The sequence below is a fragment of the Lampetra planeri genome, chromosome 45 (assembly GCF_965212315.1).
Source record: "Lampetra planeri chromosome 45, kcLamPlan1.2.h2, whole genome shotgun sequence".
In the NCBI taxonomy this organism is placed as follows: Eukaryota; Metazoa; Chordata; class Hyperoartia; order Petromyzontiformes; family Petromyzontidae; genus Lampetra; species Lampetra planeri.
In genome coordinates this window covers 3,993,853-4,008,924 of record NC_136151.1, presented here as the reverse complement: position 1 = coordinate 4,008,924, position 15,072 = coordinate 3,993,853, and the positions used below count along the sequence as shown (strand labels likewise).

Here is a 15,072-nt window from a genome sequence, read left to right as displayed (position 1 = left end):
CATTGACTTCTCCAAGACAGAGGTTCTCTGCAAGCCATCTGGCTATCATGAGAGATTCGTTCATGAGGCGATCCACATATACAAACACAGAGACAATTTTAACCGAGAAGATGGATTCTGGCTTAGCAATCACTGGAAGGACGTAATAAACCATTTCGATACACATTAGGGTGGGTAGAATAATACATAGTGTTATATTAAAATGTATAAGGTATAGGGTGGTTTATTGCAATACAGTATGTAATTTAATGTTGGGTGTGCCTATGGCAGTATATAGTACGTTATAGACACGTGTGATGAAAGAGAATAAAGTTTAGATGGAAGCATATTATATAATTTTTTACAACGTAGAATTTTTATGTATTACTTACTGTTAGTAACTCAGCTTATTGTACAGTATAGTAAGTATACGGATGATGCTATGTAGTTTATACTTTAGTTTGTTATGCAGTTTTTTACTTTAGTCTTTTACGTGGTTGTTTAGTAACTGCGGCTACATACTATTAACATTCCTTTCCTTTGTTAATGCTACCCCCCTCCCCCCCCCCCCTTTGATGCTGCTAATCCTGCATAATGCACGGGCATAGTATTGATTTGGAACCCCCCCCCCCGCCCACCTCCTACGCATTTTCCATATGCTGAATTCCTCTTGATATGCAAATTATTTTGTTGAGGCGCTCTTCTTCCCACCTCCCCCCCTCTAACCCAGCTTAAATATACGCTCCAAGCTTGGAGGTGCTTCATTCTTCGCCTGAGGACGGCTGCTTGCGTTGTGGTCGAAACGTCGTGAGAATTGTTTTATTATGTTTTATTTTTATTATTTTATTACTTCCCTTCTACGTGACTTTACCGAAAGAACCAAGAAGACAAACAGAGTGGTTCTGGAGTATTGTAGGCAAGTGGCTCTGAAGAATCACCATCGCTATAGAAACGTCATTCCGTTATGAACGTCGCTTCTTGCGGTCATGTGTTCACCCGCAGGAAGTGAAAGAAATGCACGCTCGGCAAGGCAGCGAGATGGCGACGCAGCACATGGTGGAGTTGGTGATGGCGAGGGGGCGACGCAGGGTCAAGCAATTCTGGGAGGCGCTGTGGGACCTCAGGGAAAGTTACCCAGACCTGGAGGACATCTTTGAGAAATTCTAATGGATGGAACCAGAAAGAGAGGAAGACCTAACAGAGAATGGCTTGATGACGATATCATAACGAGATTGATGCCAGAAAGATGTGTCCACTCCTTGAGCAGATTGACACTACAAGACAGGGAGAGGAAAGTGGAAACAAATCTTGATTTAAAGTTTTCGTGACGGCAGAAATTCATACTCTCTGGGTCTTTCGGTAAAGTCACGTAGATAGAATAAGAATATTATTATTCTATTTACGTGACTTTACCGAAAGACCCAGAGAGTATGGAAACAACAAATCATGAAATGTGCAGTGGACCACCTCCTACGACGGGGCTATCTGTCCATGGATCATGATGATGATGTATGAGTTGTGGTGCAGTGGTTATCGCACTGCACTAACCATGGTGGCTACGAGATGTTAACTCTTCCGCCTAGTATGCAAGAGGATGATGGTTCCATCCGGACCTTGACGATGACTACTCTTCTATATTTGTAGTTTCCCGTGTTGGATTTTTGTCCCGGTTCACGTTTATAATCAACGTCACGCATTATTTGGCTCCTGCTATAAATTTCCACGTGATAATATTAGCCTCTTCGTTGAGCTAACATTTGTGGTAGCCAGATTGCTTCTGAAAAAGAGCTACACAGCTCAGTGGGGCCTTACCTGGTAAAGTAAAAATTAGTTAATGCGACAGGTTTGGTTTCTCGACTCAGGAATACTACCTCCTAAAAAGGTTCATGCGCAAGGCGTAGAAGGAGCTTACTTACGTAACCCAGCCACCGGCAACTACCGTTAACACTGCCACCACCACACATCTACATGATGGCCTCAGCTATTAAGGTTGCTAGTATGAACTGTAATAGCGCTCGCAGTGACAAGAGGTGGGACCAGATCTGCCGCTTTGTCAGGGAACACAAAACAGATGTGACTCTTCTCCAGGAAACTCACCTCGACGCCACCTGGAGGCCCAACGGCAACCTTTTCTAGGCGGCTGGGACTTCAGCCATGCCGAGGACAACCTCGCCGGCGAGGCAATTGTGCTCAGTTCGCGGTTTGCACCAGAGAATGTCTCCTTCAAAGAAATCGTCAAAGATTACTTGATTTCTGTTGAATTTGTCCTGAATAAATCCAGCTTCAGGTCTTGTAATGTTTACGAGCCGAGAATTGCACCTGAGAGGAAGCTCTTCTTTGGCGCGCTGCTGGACGCACTCACGATAGACGACATGGAAGACGTGCTCACCGTCGTGGGGGGAGACTTCAACTGCATCCTCGAGCCAGCTCTCAACCACAACACTGCCGAACCTCACCCTAAATCCGCACGGTCATTAGCCGACCTCGTGCGGAGACTGGATCTGCTTGACGTGTGATGACTACAGCATCCAGCCCAGCAGCAGTACTCTTGGTGCCGCTATGGCTCTCAAGGCAGGATAAGCCTTGCCAGGCTCGACAAAATGTACGTCAACATCAGCAGCGTTAACCTGCTCATGGACAGTAAAATCGTACTCTCCAGGTTTTTCCGATCAACACCTGGTCTCTGTGATGTTGTGAATTCCCAGAGAGGAGCAGAACAGCACCTACTGGAGACTCAACGTACAGATGCTTGATAACACCGACTTCAAAAAAACATTCAATGCATTTTGGGCTCAATGGCTGCCTGACAAAGGAAGCTTCAGCTCCCACCAGCTATATTGGGACAAGACAAAGGCGCAGGTCAGGGCTCTCTGTCAGCAGTTCATGAGCCATATTTGGAATCGCCTCCAGTGCTGTTGCTGCTGGCAGCAATAAAAGTTGCTTAAAAGTTAAGTATCTTGTTCCCCCCCCCCATCTCCCCCCCCCCCTTCCTCTCCCCATCTCTCTCTCTTTCCCTCTCGTTCCCTTCCCATCTCTGTCCCTCTACCCATCTCTCTCGCCTTCCAATATCTGACTATCCCCATCCCTCTCCCCCCCTCTCACACAGACGTGTAAGCTCTGCACAACACTTTGTAAGCAAGACCGCCACCCACATCGTATCCCAGGTGATGCACATTGGAGAGACGGCGAATGGTGTTCGACTCGAGAAATGAACTAAATTGATATAATCTAACTTGCACTGCAGTACATAAGTTATACTCTTTGGTTCTTTCGGAAAAGTCACGTAGGTAGAAAAATAAAATAAAACAAAAAACAATATATCACGACGTTTCAATCGCAACACAGGCGGTCGTCCTCAGGAGGAAAAAATAATCCAGCAGTTGCAACTGTTGAACCAGCGAGGGAGCTGTTACAACAAGAGGTTATATATGTGGCGATGGGCAAGCAAGCGGGGTCTGAGCTGGAAAGGAATTCCATCCCCGGACGCAAGCACGTCAGTTGTGTTAATGGGGGAGATTAGAGAAAGAGAGATTAGGGAGAGAGCTTAGCTTGAAATTAACTTCCGTCACCGCATAAGAGTATCGTCGCATATGCGCTCCACAGCAGTGTTAATGAGAGATTAGCACTATGTTCATGGGAGAGATTAGGCAGGGAGATTAGGGAGATTAGCAAGTTAATGTCATGTATATGTGTAACACAAGCTGCGGCGGTGCCAACTACGCTGTGAGGCAAGCGTGTCCACGCAAGTGAACCACCGTAACGGTGGTTGCGTCAGTGAGACACAAAGCCCATCACACAGCCAGAATCATCGATACATTGAGGCTAAGGGAGCAGAGGTGGCCATGCTAGTAAGACCCCAGCCCTTTAATGCAGAGGCACCCAACAGGGCAATGCAACTCAGTGTCGGAGATAACAGCCAAACGGCAGGGAAGAATGGAAGCACCACAGCAAGTTATGACTTTGCTTGGTTAATAACGTCCTTCCAATGATTGCTCAGCTTATACCCATCTTCTGGGTTGAAATTGTCTTTGTGTTTATGTATCTGGATGGCTTCATGGACAAATCTTTGAAGGTAGCCCGAAGGTTTGTAGGGTACCTTGGTCTCGGAAAAAACAATATCGTGCTAGCCCACTGCGCTATAACAATGATCAACCACTGCAGAGGTATTGGTTTTGCCGTGTTTCAAATCTGCCTTGTGTTCGCGAACATGGTCCGGGACATTTCGTTTAGTTTCCCCAATGTAACTGCTGCCGCAGACACAACTTCGTTTGTAGACACCAGGGTATTGCATGTCTGGAATGACATCCTTCACAGATGGGATCAAATCACGGATTTTGTGTACTGTATTAAATCGGACCTGGATCTTGTGTTTGTTTAAGATTTTGGAAATATTTTTGGTAACACCTGCTATGTATGGCAAGGTGATGGTTTTGATTGGGTCCTCAGATAGTTGTCTCCCCAAGGTTGGGGATACAGCTTTGCAGATTGTGCAGTCTGAGTATCCATTCATCAGGGCTTGGTGTACGTACTCCAGTTCACTGGCTAGGGAGTTCTTCTGGGCCGGATGGTGGTGGGAGTCAGGCTTTAGATAGGAATCCGTGTGGGTAGCTTCTCCGTAGACAGAATGTCCCCACGAGCCATCAGGCCTCTTCTCGATCAAAACATCCAGGAAGGGTAGCTTGCCATCATTTTCCACTTCCATCGTGAATTTGATGGATGGGTGTATTGAATGTATGTGGTTGAAAAACGGGTTCAGTGCTGGCTGGACATGTGGCCAGATGATGAAAGTGTCATCTACGTATAGAGTGGATGTCAGGATGGCATCTGTTTCAAATTTCTCCATGAAAACATTCGCTACCACTAGTGATAAGGGATAACCCATAGGGGTACTTTCATTTTGTTTGTAGAATGTACCATTCCAGATGACGTGAGCGTTGGTAAGGCAGTACCTCACCATAGTTGGTACATCAGGATTCAGTCCCTGTTAGACAAGACACTCTACAAATCACACTTATCTTTGAGTGCAACAATGTCCACACCGGATTGGGAACATGTGGAAAAAATGACTGCCTCTTCAGCTGCCGCTATGTCGACTAAATGTAAGGACAACTTGATTTCCAAATTCAACCGCCTCTCAAACAAGAAACCGGACCCACACATTGAAAAGCTAGATGTTAACAAAGTCGTAATTAATCGCAGTAACAGTCCTATTTCTGAAGGTTTGAAATCCGTTTTAGCTAAAGGACTAAACTTTGCAGTCACACCTAGACACATACCAGTTAATGATATAATTGCTCGAGTAAATGTAGCTCTCAAGGGCTTGAGTCACATCGCTGCAGACGTAGCAAGATCTGAAATCTCTGTAACCCTCAAAAACGCTAAGATGCCAGCGAGCAACATCAGCAAAGATGAGCGTTTTGAATTAGCTCAATTAAAAAAGAGGGATGACATTGTCATCCTCTCAGCCGACAAAGGCAATGCCACTGTCATCATGGACAAAATAGAATACAACAACAAAATTCAAGAACTACTCAACGATGGCAGCTATACAAAAATAAAAAGAGACCCCACCAACAGCCTCGTCTCTAAAACCAACAACATCATTTCTGCTTCAACCGCATTAATTGATCAGACCAAACAGTTCTCGTTGAAACCTTCTGCAGCCAGGCCACCAAGATTGTACGGCTTGCCAAAGATACATAAAGAAGATACACCTCTTCGTCCCATTGTCTCTACTATCAACTCCCCCACTTACAAACTGGCTCGTTTTTTGTCCGAAATCCTACGGCCTTTCACTGGAAAAACCACCTCTGCAGTACTAAACTCTACTGACCTGGTATCGACAATCAAGGGGATTGCCCTGTCCCCAGACGACCTGCTTGTCAGTTTTGATGTGGTTTCCTTGTTCACCAAGGTGCCTGTGCCTGACACCATCGCAATCATTGAAGACTTGGTTCATCAAGGACTGAATGCTGGGGTACCCCCCCTGGTGAGACACTGCTTAACCAATACATACTTCACCTGGAATGGAACCTTCTACAAGCAAATTGAGGGCACTCCAATGGGCTCCCCCCTATCTCCGGTTGTAGCCAACATCTTCATGGAGAAATTTGAGACGGACGCCATCCAGACTGCCACTCTACGCCCGACCTTGTGGAAGAGGTACGTAGACGACACTTTTGTCATCTGGCCACATGGCCGACCTGCTCTAGACCAATTTCTCGACCACATCAATTCCATACACCCAGCCATCAGATTCACCATGGAAGTCGAAAATGATGGCAAGCTACCCTTTTTGGATGTCCTAATCAAAAGGAGACCTGATGGCTCAATGAGCCACTCTGTCTACAGGAAAGCCACCCACACGGATGCTTATCTAAAACCGGATTCCCACCACCATCCATCCCAGAAGAATTCCCTCATCAAGACTCTATATCATAGAGCCCAATGCATCTCCGACCATGAACACATTTCCAGTGAACTCAAACACGTACGCCAAGCTCTTAAGGCTAATGGTTACTCCGACTACACAATCCGCAAAGCCATCACTCCAACCATCAAGAATGATCCTGTTGAGGAGCCTTTCAAGACCATCACCTTACCCTACATTGCTGGGGTCACAAAAAAGATCTCCAAAATCCTGATTAAACACAAGATCCAGGTCCGATTCAACACAGTACATAAAATCCGTGATCTGGTACCGTCAGTAAAAGATGTGGTTCCAGACATACAGTACCCTGGTGTCTACAAACTAAGTTGCCTCTGTGGTAGCAGTTACATTGGGGAAACCAAACGACATGTCTCAGACCGCATCCGTGAACATAAAGCTGACCTGAAACACGGTAGGACAAACACCTCAGCCGTGGCAGATCACTGTTACAACTCAGTGGGCTCACATGACATTGACTTCTCCAAGACAGAGGTTCTCTGCAAGCCATCTGGCTATCATGAGAGATTCGTTCATGAGGCGATCCACATATACAAACACAGAGACAATTTTAACCGAGAAGATGGATTCTGGCTTAGCAATCACTGGAAGGACGTAATAAACCATTTCGATACACATTAGGGTGGGTAGAATAATACATAGTGTTATATTAAAATGTATAAGGTATAGGGTGGTTTATTGCAATACAGTATGTAATTTAATGTTGGGTGTGCCTATGGCAGTATATAGTACGTTATAGACACGTGTGATGAAAGAGAATAAAGTTTAGATGGAAGCATATTATATAATTTTTTACAACGTAGAATTTTTATGTATTACTTACTGTTAGTAACTCAGCTTATTGTACAGTATAGTAAGTATACGGATGATGCTATGTAGTTTATACTTTAGTTTGTTATGCAGTTTTTTACTTTAGTCTTTTACGTGGTTGTTTAGTAACTGCGGCTACATACTATTAACATTCCTTTCCTTTGTTAATGCTACCCCCCTCCCCCCCCCCCCTTTGATGCTGCTAATCCTGCATAATGCACGGGCATAGTATTGATTTGGAACCCCCCCCCCGCCCACCTCCTACGCATTTTCCATATGCTGAATTCCTCTTGATATGCAAATTATTTTGTTGAGGCGCTCTTCTTCCCACCTCCCCCCCTCTAACCCAGCTTAAATATACGCTCCAAGCTTGGAGGTGCTTCATTCTTCGCCTGAGGACGGCTGCTTGCGTTGTGGTCGAAACGTCGTGAGAATTGTTTTATTATGTTTTATTTTTATTATTTTATTACTTCCCTTCTACGTGACTTTACCGAAAGAACCAAGAAGACAAACAGAGTGGTTCTGGAGTATTGTAGGCAAGTGGCTCTGAAGAATCACCATCGCTATAGAAACGTCATTCCGTTATGAACGTCGCTTCTTGCGGTCATGTGTTCACCCGCAGGAAGTGAAAGAAATGCACGCTCGGCAAGGCAGCGAGATGGCGACGCAGCACATGGTGGAGTTGGTGATGGCGAGGGGGCGACGCAGGGTCAAGCAATTCTGGGAGGCGCTGTGGGACCTCAGGGAAAGTTACCCAGACCTGGAGGACATCTTTGAGAAATTCTAATGGATGGAACCAGAAAGAGAGGAAGACCTAACAGAGAATGGCTTGATGACGATATCATAACGAGATTGATGCCAGAAAGATGTGTCCACTCCTTGAGCAGATTGACACTACAAGACAGGGAGAGGAAAGTGGAAACAAATCTTGATTTAAAGTTTTCGTGACGGCAGAAATTCATACTCTCTGGGTCTTTCGGTAAAGTCACGTAGATAGAATAAGAATATTATTATTCTATTTACGTGACTTTACCGAAAGACCCAGAGAGTATGGAAACAACAAATCATGAAATGTGCAGTGGACCACCTCCTACGACGGGGCTATCTGTCCATGGATCATGATGATGATGTATGAGTTGTGGTGCAGTGGTTATCGCACTGCACTAACCATGGTGGCTACGAGATGTTAACTCTTCCGCCTAGTATGCAAGAGGATGATGGTTCCATCCGGACCTTGACGATGACTACTCTTCTATATTTGTAGTTTCCCGTGTTGGATTTTTGTCCCGGTTCACGTTTATAATCAACGTCACGCATTATTTGGCTCCTGCTATAAATTTCCACGTGATAATATTAGCCTCTTCGTTGAGCTAACATTTGTGGTAGCCAGATTGCTTCTGAAAAAGAGCTACACAGCTCAGTGGGGCCTTACCTGGTAAAGTAAAAATTAGTTAATGCGACAGGTTTGGTTTCTCGACTCAGGAATACTACCTCCTAAAAAGGTTCATGCGCAAGGCGTAGAAGGAGCTTACTTACGTAACCCAGCCACCGGCAACTACCGTTAACACTGCCACCACCACACATCTACATGATGGCCTCAGCTATTAAGGTTGCTAGTATGAACTGTAATAGCGCTCGCAGTGACAAGAGGTGGGACCAGATCTGCCGCTTTGTCAGGGAACACAAAACAGATGTGACTCTCCTCCAGGAAACTCACCTCGACGCCACCTGGAGGCCCAACGGCAACCTTTTCTAGGCGGCTGGGACTTCAGCCATGCCGAGGACAACCTCGCCGGCGAGGCAATTGTGCTCAGTTCGCGGTTTGCACCAGAGAATGTCTCCTTCAAAGAAATCGTCAAAGATTACTTGATTTCTGTTGAATTTGTCCTGAATAAATCCAGCTTCAGGTCTTGTAATGTTTACGAGCCGAGAATTGCACCTGAGAGGAAGCTCTTCTTTGGCGCGCTGCTGGACGCACTCACGATAGACGACATGGAAGACGTGCTCACCGTCGTGGGGGGAGACTTCAACTGCATCCTCGAGCCAGCTCTCAACCACAACACTGCCGAACCTCACCCTAAATCCGCACGGTCATTAGCCGACCTCGTGCGGAGACTGGATCTGCTTGACGTGTGATGACTACAGCATCCAGCCCAGCAGCAGTACTCTTGGTGCCGCTATGGCTCTCAAGGCAGGATAAGCCTTGCCAGGCTCGACAAAATGTACGTCAACATCAGCAGCGTTAACCTGCTCATGGACAGTAAAATCGTACTCTCCAGGTTTTTCCGATCAACACCTGGTCTCTGTGATGTTGTGAATTCCCAGAGAGGAGCAGAACAGCACCTACTGGAGACTCAACGTACAGATGCTTGATAACACCGACTTCAAAAAAACATTCAATGCATTTTGGGCTCAATGGCTGCCTGACAAAGGAAGCTTCAGCTCCCACCAGCTATATTGGGACAAGACAAAGGCGCAGGTCAGGGCTCTCTGTCAGCAGTTCATGAGCCATATTTGGAATCGCCTCCAGTGCTGTTGCTGCTGGCAGCAATAAAAGTTGCTTAAAAGTTAAGTATCTTGTTCCCCCCCCCCATCTCCCCCCCCCCCTTCCTCTCCCCATCTCTCTCTCTTTCCCTCTCGTTCCCTTCCCATCTCTGTCCCTCTACCCATCTCTCTCGCCTTCCAATATCTGACTATCCCCATCCCTCTCCCCCCCTCTCACACAGACGTGTAAGCTCTGCACAACACTTTGTAAGCAAGACCGCCACCCACATCGTATCCCAGGTGATGCACATTGGAGAGACGGCGAATGGTGTTCGACTCGAGAAATGAACTAAATTGATATAATCTAACTTGCACTGCAGTACATAAGTTATACTCTTTGGTTCTTTCGGAAAAGTCACGTAGGTAGAAAAATAAAATAAAACAAAAAACAATATATCACAACGTTTCAATCGCAACACAGGCGGTCGTCCTCAGGAGGAAAAAATAATCCAGCAGTTGCAACTGTTGAACCAGCGAGGGAGCTGTTACAACAAGAGGTTATATATGTGGCGATGGGCAAGCAAGCGGGGTCTGAGCTGGAAAGGAATTCCATCCCCGGACGCAAGCACGTCAGTTGTGTTAATGGGGGAGATTAGAGAAAGAGAGATTAGGGAGAGAGCTTAGCTTGAAATTAACTTCCGTCACCGCATAAGAGTATCGTCGCATATGCGCTCCACAGCAGTGTTAATGAGAGATTAGCACTATGTTCATGGGAGAGATTAGGCAGGGAGATTAGGGAGATTAGCAAGTTAATGTCATGTATATGTGTAACACAAGCTGCGGCGGTGCCAACTACGCTGTGAGGCAAGCGTGTCCACGCAAGTGAACCACCGTAACGGTGGTTGCGTCAGTGAGACACAAAGCCCATCACACAGCCAGAATCATCGATACATTGAGGCTAAGGGAGCAGAGGTGGCCATGCTAGTAAGACCCCAGCCCTTTAATGCAGAGGCACCCAACAGGGCAATGCAACTCAGTGTCGGAGATAACAGCCAAACGGCAGGGAAGAATGGAAGCACCACAGCAAGTTATGACTTTGCTTGGTTAATAACGTCCTTCCAATGATTGCTCAGCTTATACCCATCTTCTGGGTTGAAATTGTCTTTGTGTTTATGTATCTGGATGGCTTCATGGACAAATCTTTGAAGGTAGCCCGAAGGTTTGTAGGGTACCTTGGTCTCGGAAAAAACAATATCGTGCTAGCCCACTGCGCTATAACAATGATCAACCACTGCAGAGGTATTGGTTTTGCCGTGTTTCAAATCTGCCTTGTGTTCGCGAACATGGTCCGGGACATTTCGTTTAGTTTCCCCAATGTAACTGCTGCCGCAGACACAACTTCGTTTGTAGACACCAGGGTATTGCATGTCTGGAATGACATCCTTCACAGATGGGATCAAATCACGGATTTTGTGTACTGTATTAAATCGGACCTGGATCTTGTGTTTGTTTAAGATTTTGGAAATATTTTTGGTAACACCTGCTATGTATGGCAAGGTGATGGTTTTGATTGGGTCCTCAGATAGTTGTCTCCCCAAGGTTGGGGATACAGCTTTGCAGATTGTGCAGTCTGAGTATCCATTCATCAGGGCTTGGTGTACGTACTCCAGTTCACTGGCTAGGGAGTTCTTCTGGGCCGGATGGTGGTGGGAGTCAGGCTTTAGATAGGAATCCGTGTGGGTAGCTTCTCCGTAGACAGAATGTCCCCACGAGCCATCAGGCCTCTTCTCGATCAAAACATCCAGGAAGGGTAGCTTGCCATCATTTTCCACTTCCATCGTGAATTTGATGGATGGGTGTATTGAATGTATGTGGTTGAAAAACGGGTTCAGTGCTGGCTGGACATGTGGCCAGATGATGAAAGTGTCATCTACGTATAGAGTGGATGTCAGGATGGCATCTGTTTCAAATTTCTCCATGAAAACATTCGCTACCACTAGTGATAAGGGATAACCCATAGGGGTACTTTCATTTTGTTTGTAGAATGTACCATTCCAGATGACGTGAGCGTTGGTAAGGCAGTACCTCACCATAGTTGGTACATCAGGATTCAGTCCCTGTTGGACCAATTCTTCAATGATTGCTATGGTGTCAGGTACAGGTACTGTAACTTGGTGAACAGGAAGACTACATCGAAGCTGACAAGCAAATTATCTGGAGACAGTGACATGTCCTTGATTATAGTTTTTCCTGTGAATGGAAGCAGGGTCTCAGACAGAAATCGGGATAGTTTGTAGGTAGATGAGTTGATGGTAGAAATGATCGGATGGAGTGGAGAAACTTCTTTATGGATTTTTGGAAGACCATAAAATCTCTGTGGTCTAGCAGCCGAATGTTTTAGAGAGAGCTGCTTGTTTGTTTCGATTCGAGAAGTCGAATTAGTGATGGTATTATTGTTTTTTGTAGCCAGACAGTTGGTAGGATCTTTGTTGATTTTAGTATAACTGCCATCATTAAGATGGTCCTGGATGTTGTTGTTGTATATGGGTTTATCCATGATAACCATGGCATTGCCCTTGTCGGCTGAAAAGATGACAATGTCACCTTTCTTTTTCAATTGAGCGAGTTCAGAGCGCTTGTCCCTGCTGATGTTACTAATGGGTTTTTTAGCGTTTTTGAGGATGGCGGCGATTTCAGATCTTGCCACGTCTGCTAGGATGTGACCTAAACCTTTGAGGGCTACGTCACCCTGGGCAATGATATCATCCACTGGGATGTGTTTGGGGGTCACTGCAAAGTTTAGACCTCTAGCTAGTATCGATTTTAGGCTATCGGAAATTGGCCTGTTACTCTGATTGACAATCTTGTTAACATATAACTTTTTAACCTGCGGATCTGGCTTCTTTTTTGACAGGATGTTGAATTTAGCAATCAAGTTAACGTTTGGTTGACATTGTCGCGGCAGAAAAAAGTCATGTTATCTACAAGGTCCCAATCAAATGTGGATATTTTAGCAGTTAATGCTAAGTGTGATTGTAAGAGACATTTGTCTAAATTATCAAGTTCAAAACGGAGCAGTTTTATCCTCTCTGAGATTAGCGATATACTAACTTTTAACAAGGTCCGTTTACCGTTAGAAGAAGTGACAGCATGAGATGTGAATGTAAATGCGATCGGTATTACCTTGTTATCGCGGCATCTCTTGAAAAAGGTTGGCGACTCGATCAGGTGAGCTTTCTTGTCTCGCAGTCTGTTTAAAGCTCTAACAGATGTGTGGAAACCCTCCCCATAAAGGCGGTTCAATATTCATTTGAATTTGAAGCTTTCGTGACTGCAGGAATCCTTACTGTTTGGTTATTTCGGTAAAGTCACGTAGGTAGAAAAATAAATAAAACCAAAAATAATATTTCACGACGTTTCGATCGCAACAAAAGCGGTTGTCCTCAAGCGGAAAAGATAGTACATAAGTTGTGCAGCAGAGGGCAGTCGTCTCATGTCTACGCTCAAAGCCACCACACATCACCAACGCGCAGTGGGCCAGCGTGAAGTATGGTCGAACGGAACATGCGCCATATTAAGTAAATACATTTAATTGTGTGCTATGAAACTACGGTGATTATCTGCCGATGATGCTGTTGCATAGAGACCCATAGAGATGCATGGAGAATCACATAGTTTCATAGAGACCCATAGAGATGAATGTAGAATCACAGAGATTTATAGCGACCCATAGAGATGCATGGAGAATCACAGATATTCATAGAGACCCATAGAGATGCATGGAGAATCATATATACATACATAGAGATGCATGGAGAATCATAGAGATAACTAGAGACCCATAGAGATGCATGGAGAATCACAGAGATTCATAGGGACCCATAGAGATGCATGGAGAATCACAGAGATTCATAGACCCATAGAGATGCATGTCGAATCATATATACATACATAGAGATGCATGGAGAATCATAGAGATAACTAGAGACCCAAAGGGATGCCTGGGGAATCATAAAGACCCGTAGAGATGCATGGAGAATAAAAGAGATACATAGAGACTGAACTAAACAATTTTTTATTGTAGCTCTTTTCCATTGAGATATCGCAAATTATAGCTGCTCTACGAAGTGGCTGATATCATCATCACATCGACATGTACAGCAGCAGACAAATCAATCTAAAAGCGTGATGTTGATGCAAAACATGTAGAAAAAAAAAACACGCGACCACTACGGGGAAAGAGACACAGACTCCAAATATACAGCAGCAGCCATCGTCAGGCTCGGGATCGAACCCCCGACCTCCTGCATACCAGGCGACGTAGTTAACATCTCACAGGGTCGGGATCAAGTCCGCGACCTCCTGCATACCAAGCGAGGTAGTTAACATCTCGCAGGGTCGGGATCAAGTCCACGACCTCCTGCATACCAGGCGAGGTAGTTAACATTTCACAGGGTCGGGATCAAGTCCACAACCTCCTGCATACCACGCGACGTAGTTAACATCTCACAGGGTCGGGATCAAGTCCACGACCTCCTGCATACCAGGCAAGGTGCTTTTTCATCTTCTTGCCATCGTTGAGCCCAATTCAAATCACCGGAGGGAGCGCGCGCAACCACATCCGGTCTCTCGCCAACGTCTCCAAGGAAACTCAACGGGAGCGTGAGACCCTTCCCCCTCCCCGCCTCCACTCTCCATTCTAACCAATGGGAGCGCGAGACCATTCCCCCTCCCCGCCTCCACTCTCCATTCTAACCAATGGGAGCGCGAGACCATTCCCCCTCCCCGCCTCCACTCTCCATTCTAACCAATGGGAGCGCGAGACCATTTCCCCCTCCCCGCCTCCACTCCATTCTAACCAATGGGAGCGTGAGACCATTCCCCCTCCCCGCCTCCACTCTCCATTCTAACCAATGGGAGCGCGAGACCATTCCCCCTCCCCGCCTCCACTCCATTCTAACCAATGGGAGCGTGTTGACCATTCCCCCTCCCCGCCTCCACTCTCCATTCTAACCAATGGGAGTGCGAGACCATTCCCCACACCTTGCCTCCAACATTCGATTCTAACCAATGGGAGCGCGAGACACTGTCCCGCCCTCTGCACTCTACCACCAATAAATTCCCAAAGACGCACGCGTTCCCGCCCCCGTTGAACCAATGGCAGCACGAGGACCCCCTCCTCTCTCCACCCTTGTTCCATTGTATCCATTGGGAGCACGATAAGCCACTTAGTTGAGCCGTTTTCATTAGTGATAGCTAGGTCGCTTCTGAATAAACAGCTACATAGCTCAGTGAGTCCTCCTGGTTAAATAAACATAGTTTATGTCGATGGATCTCTATACATCTCTAAA

At 45.9% G+C, this 15,072-nt stretch overlaps 1 protein-coding gene across 4 annotated transcripts in view; it reads left to right on the top strand.

The window, feature by feature from the left end:
- The window catches only part of LOC144733022 (uncharacterized), a 43,304-nt gene extending 32,080 nt beyond the window's left edge, over window positions 1-11,224 (top strand). For 3 of the 4 annotated variants that reach the window (XM_078614743.1, XM_078614740.1, XM_078614742.1), the window contains 2 exons: window positions 982-3,143; window positions 7,860-11,224. In XM_078614743.1, coding sequence (XP_078470869.1) covers window positions 982-1,146 — 165 coding nt within the window. In that variant the 3' untranslated portion in view covers window positions 1,147-3,143; window positions 7,860-11,224. The remainder of the gene's footprint in view (window positions 1-981; window positions 3,144-7,859) is intronic. The other variant, XM_078614741.1, reaches the window with a different exon arrangement.
- Window positions 11,225-15,072: the final 3,848 nt, after the last annotated feature.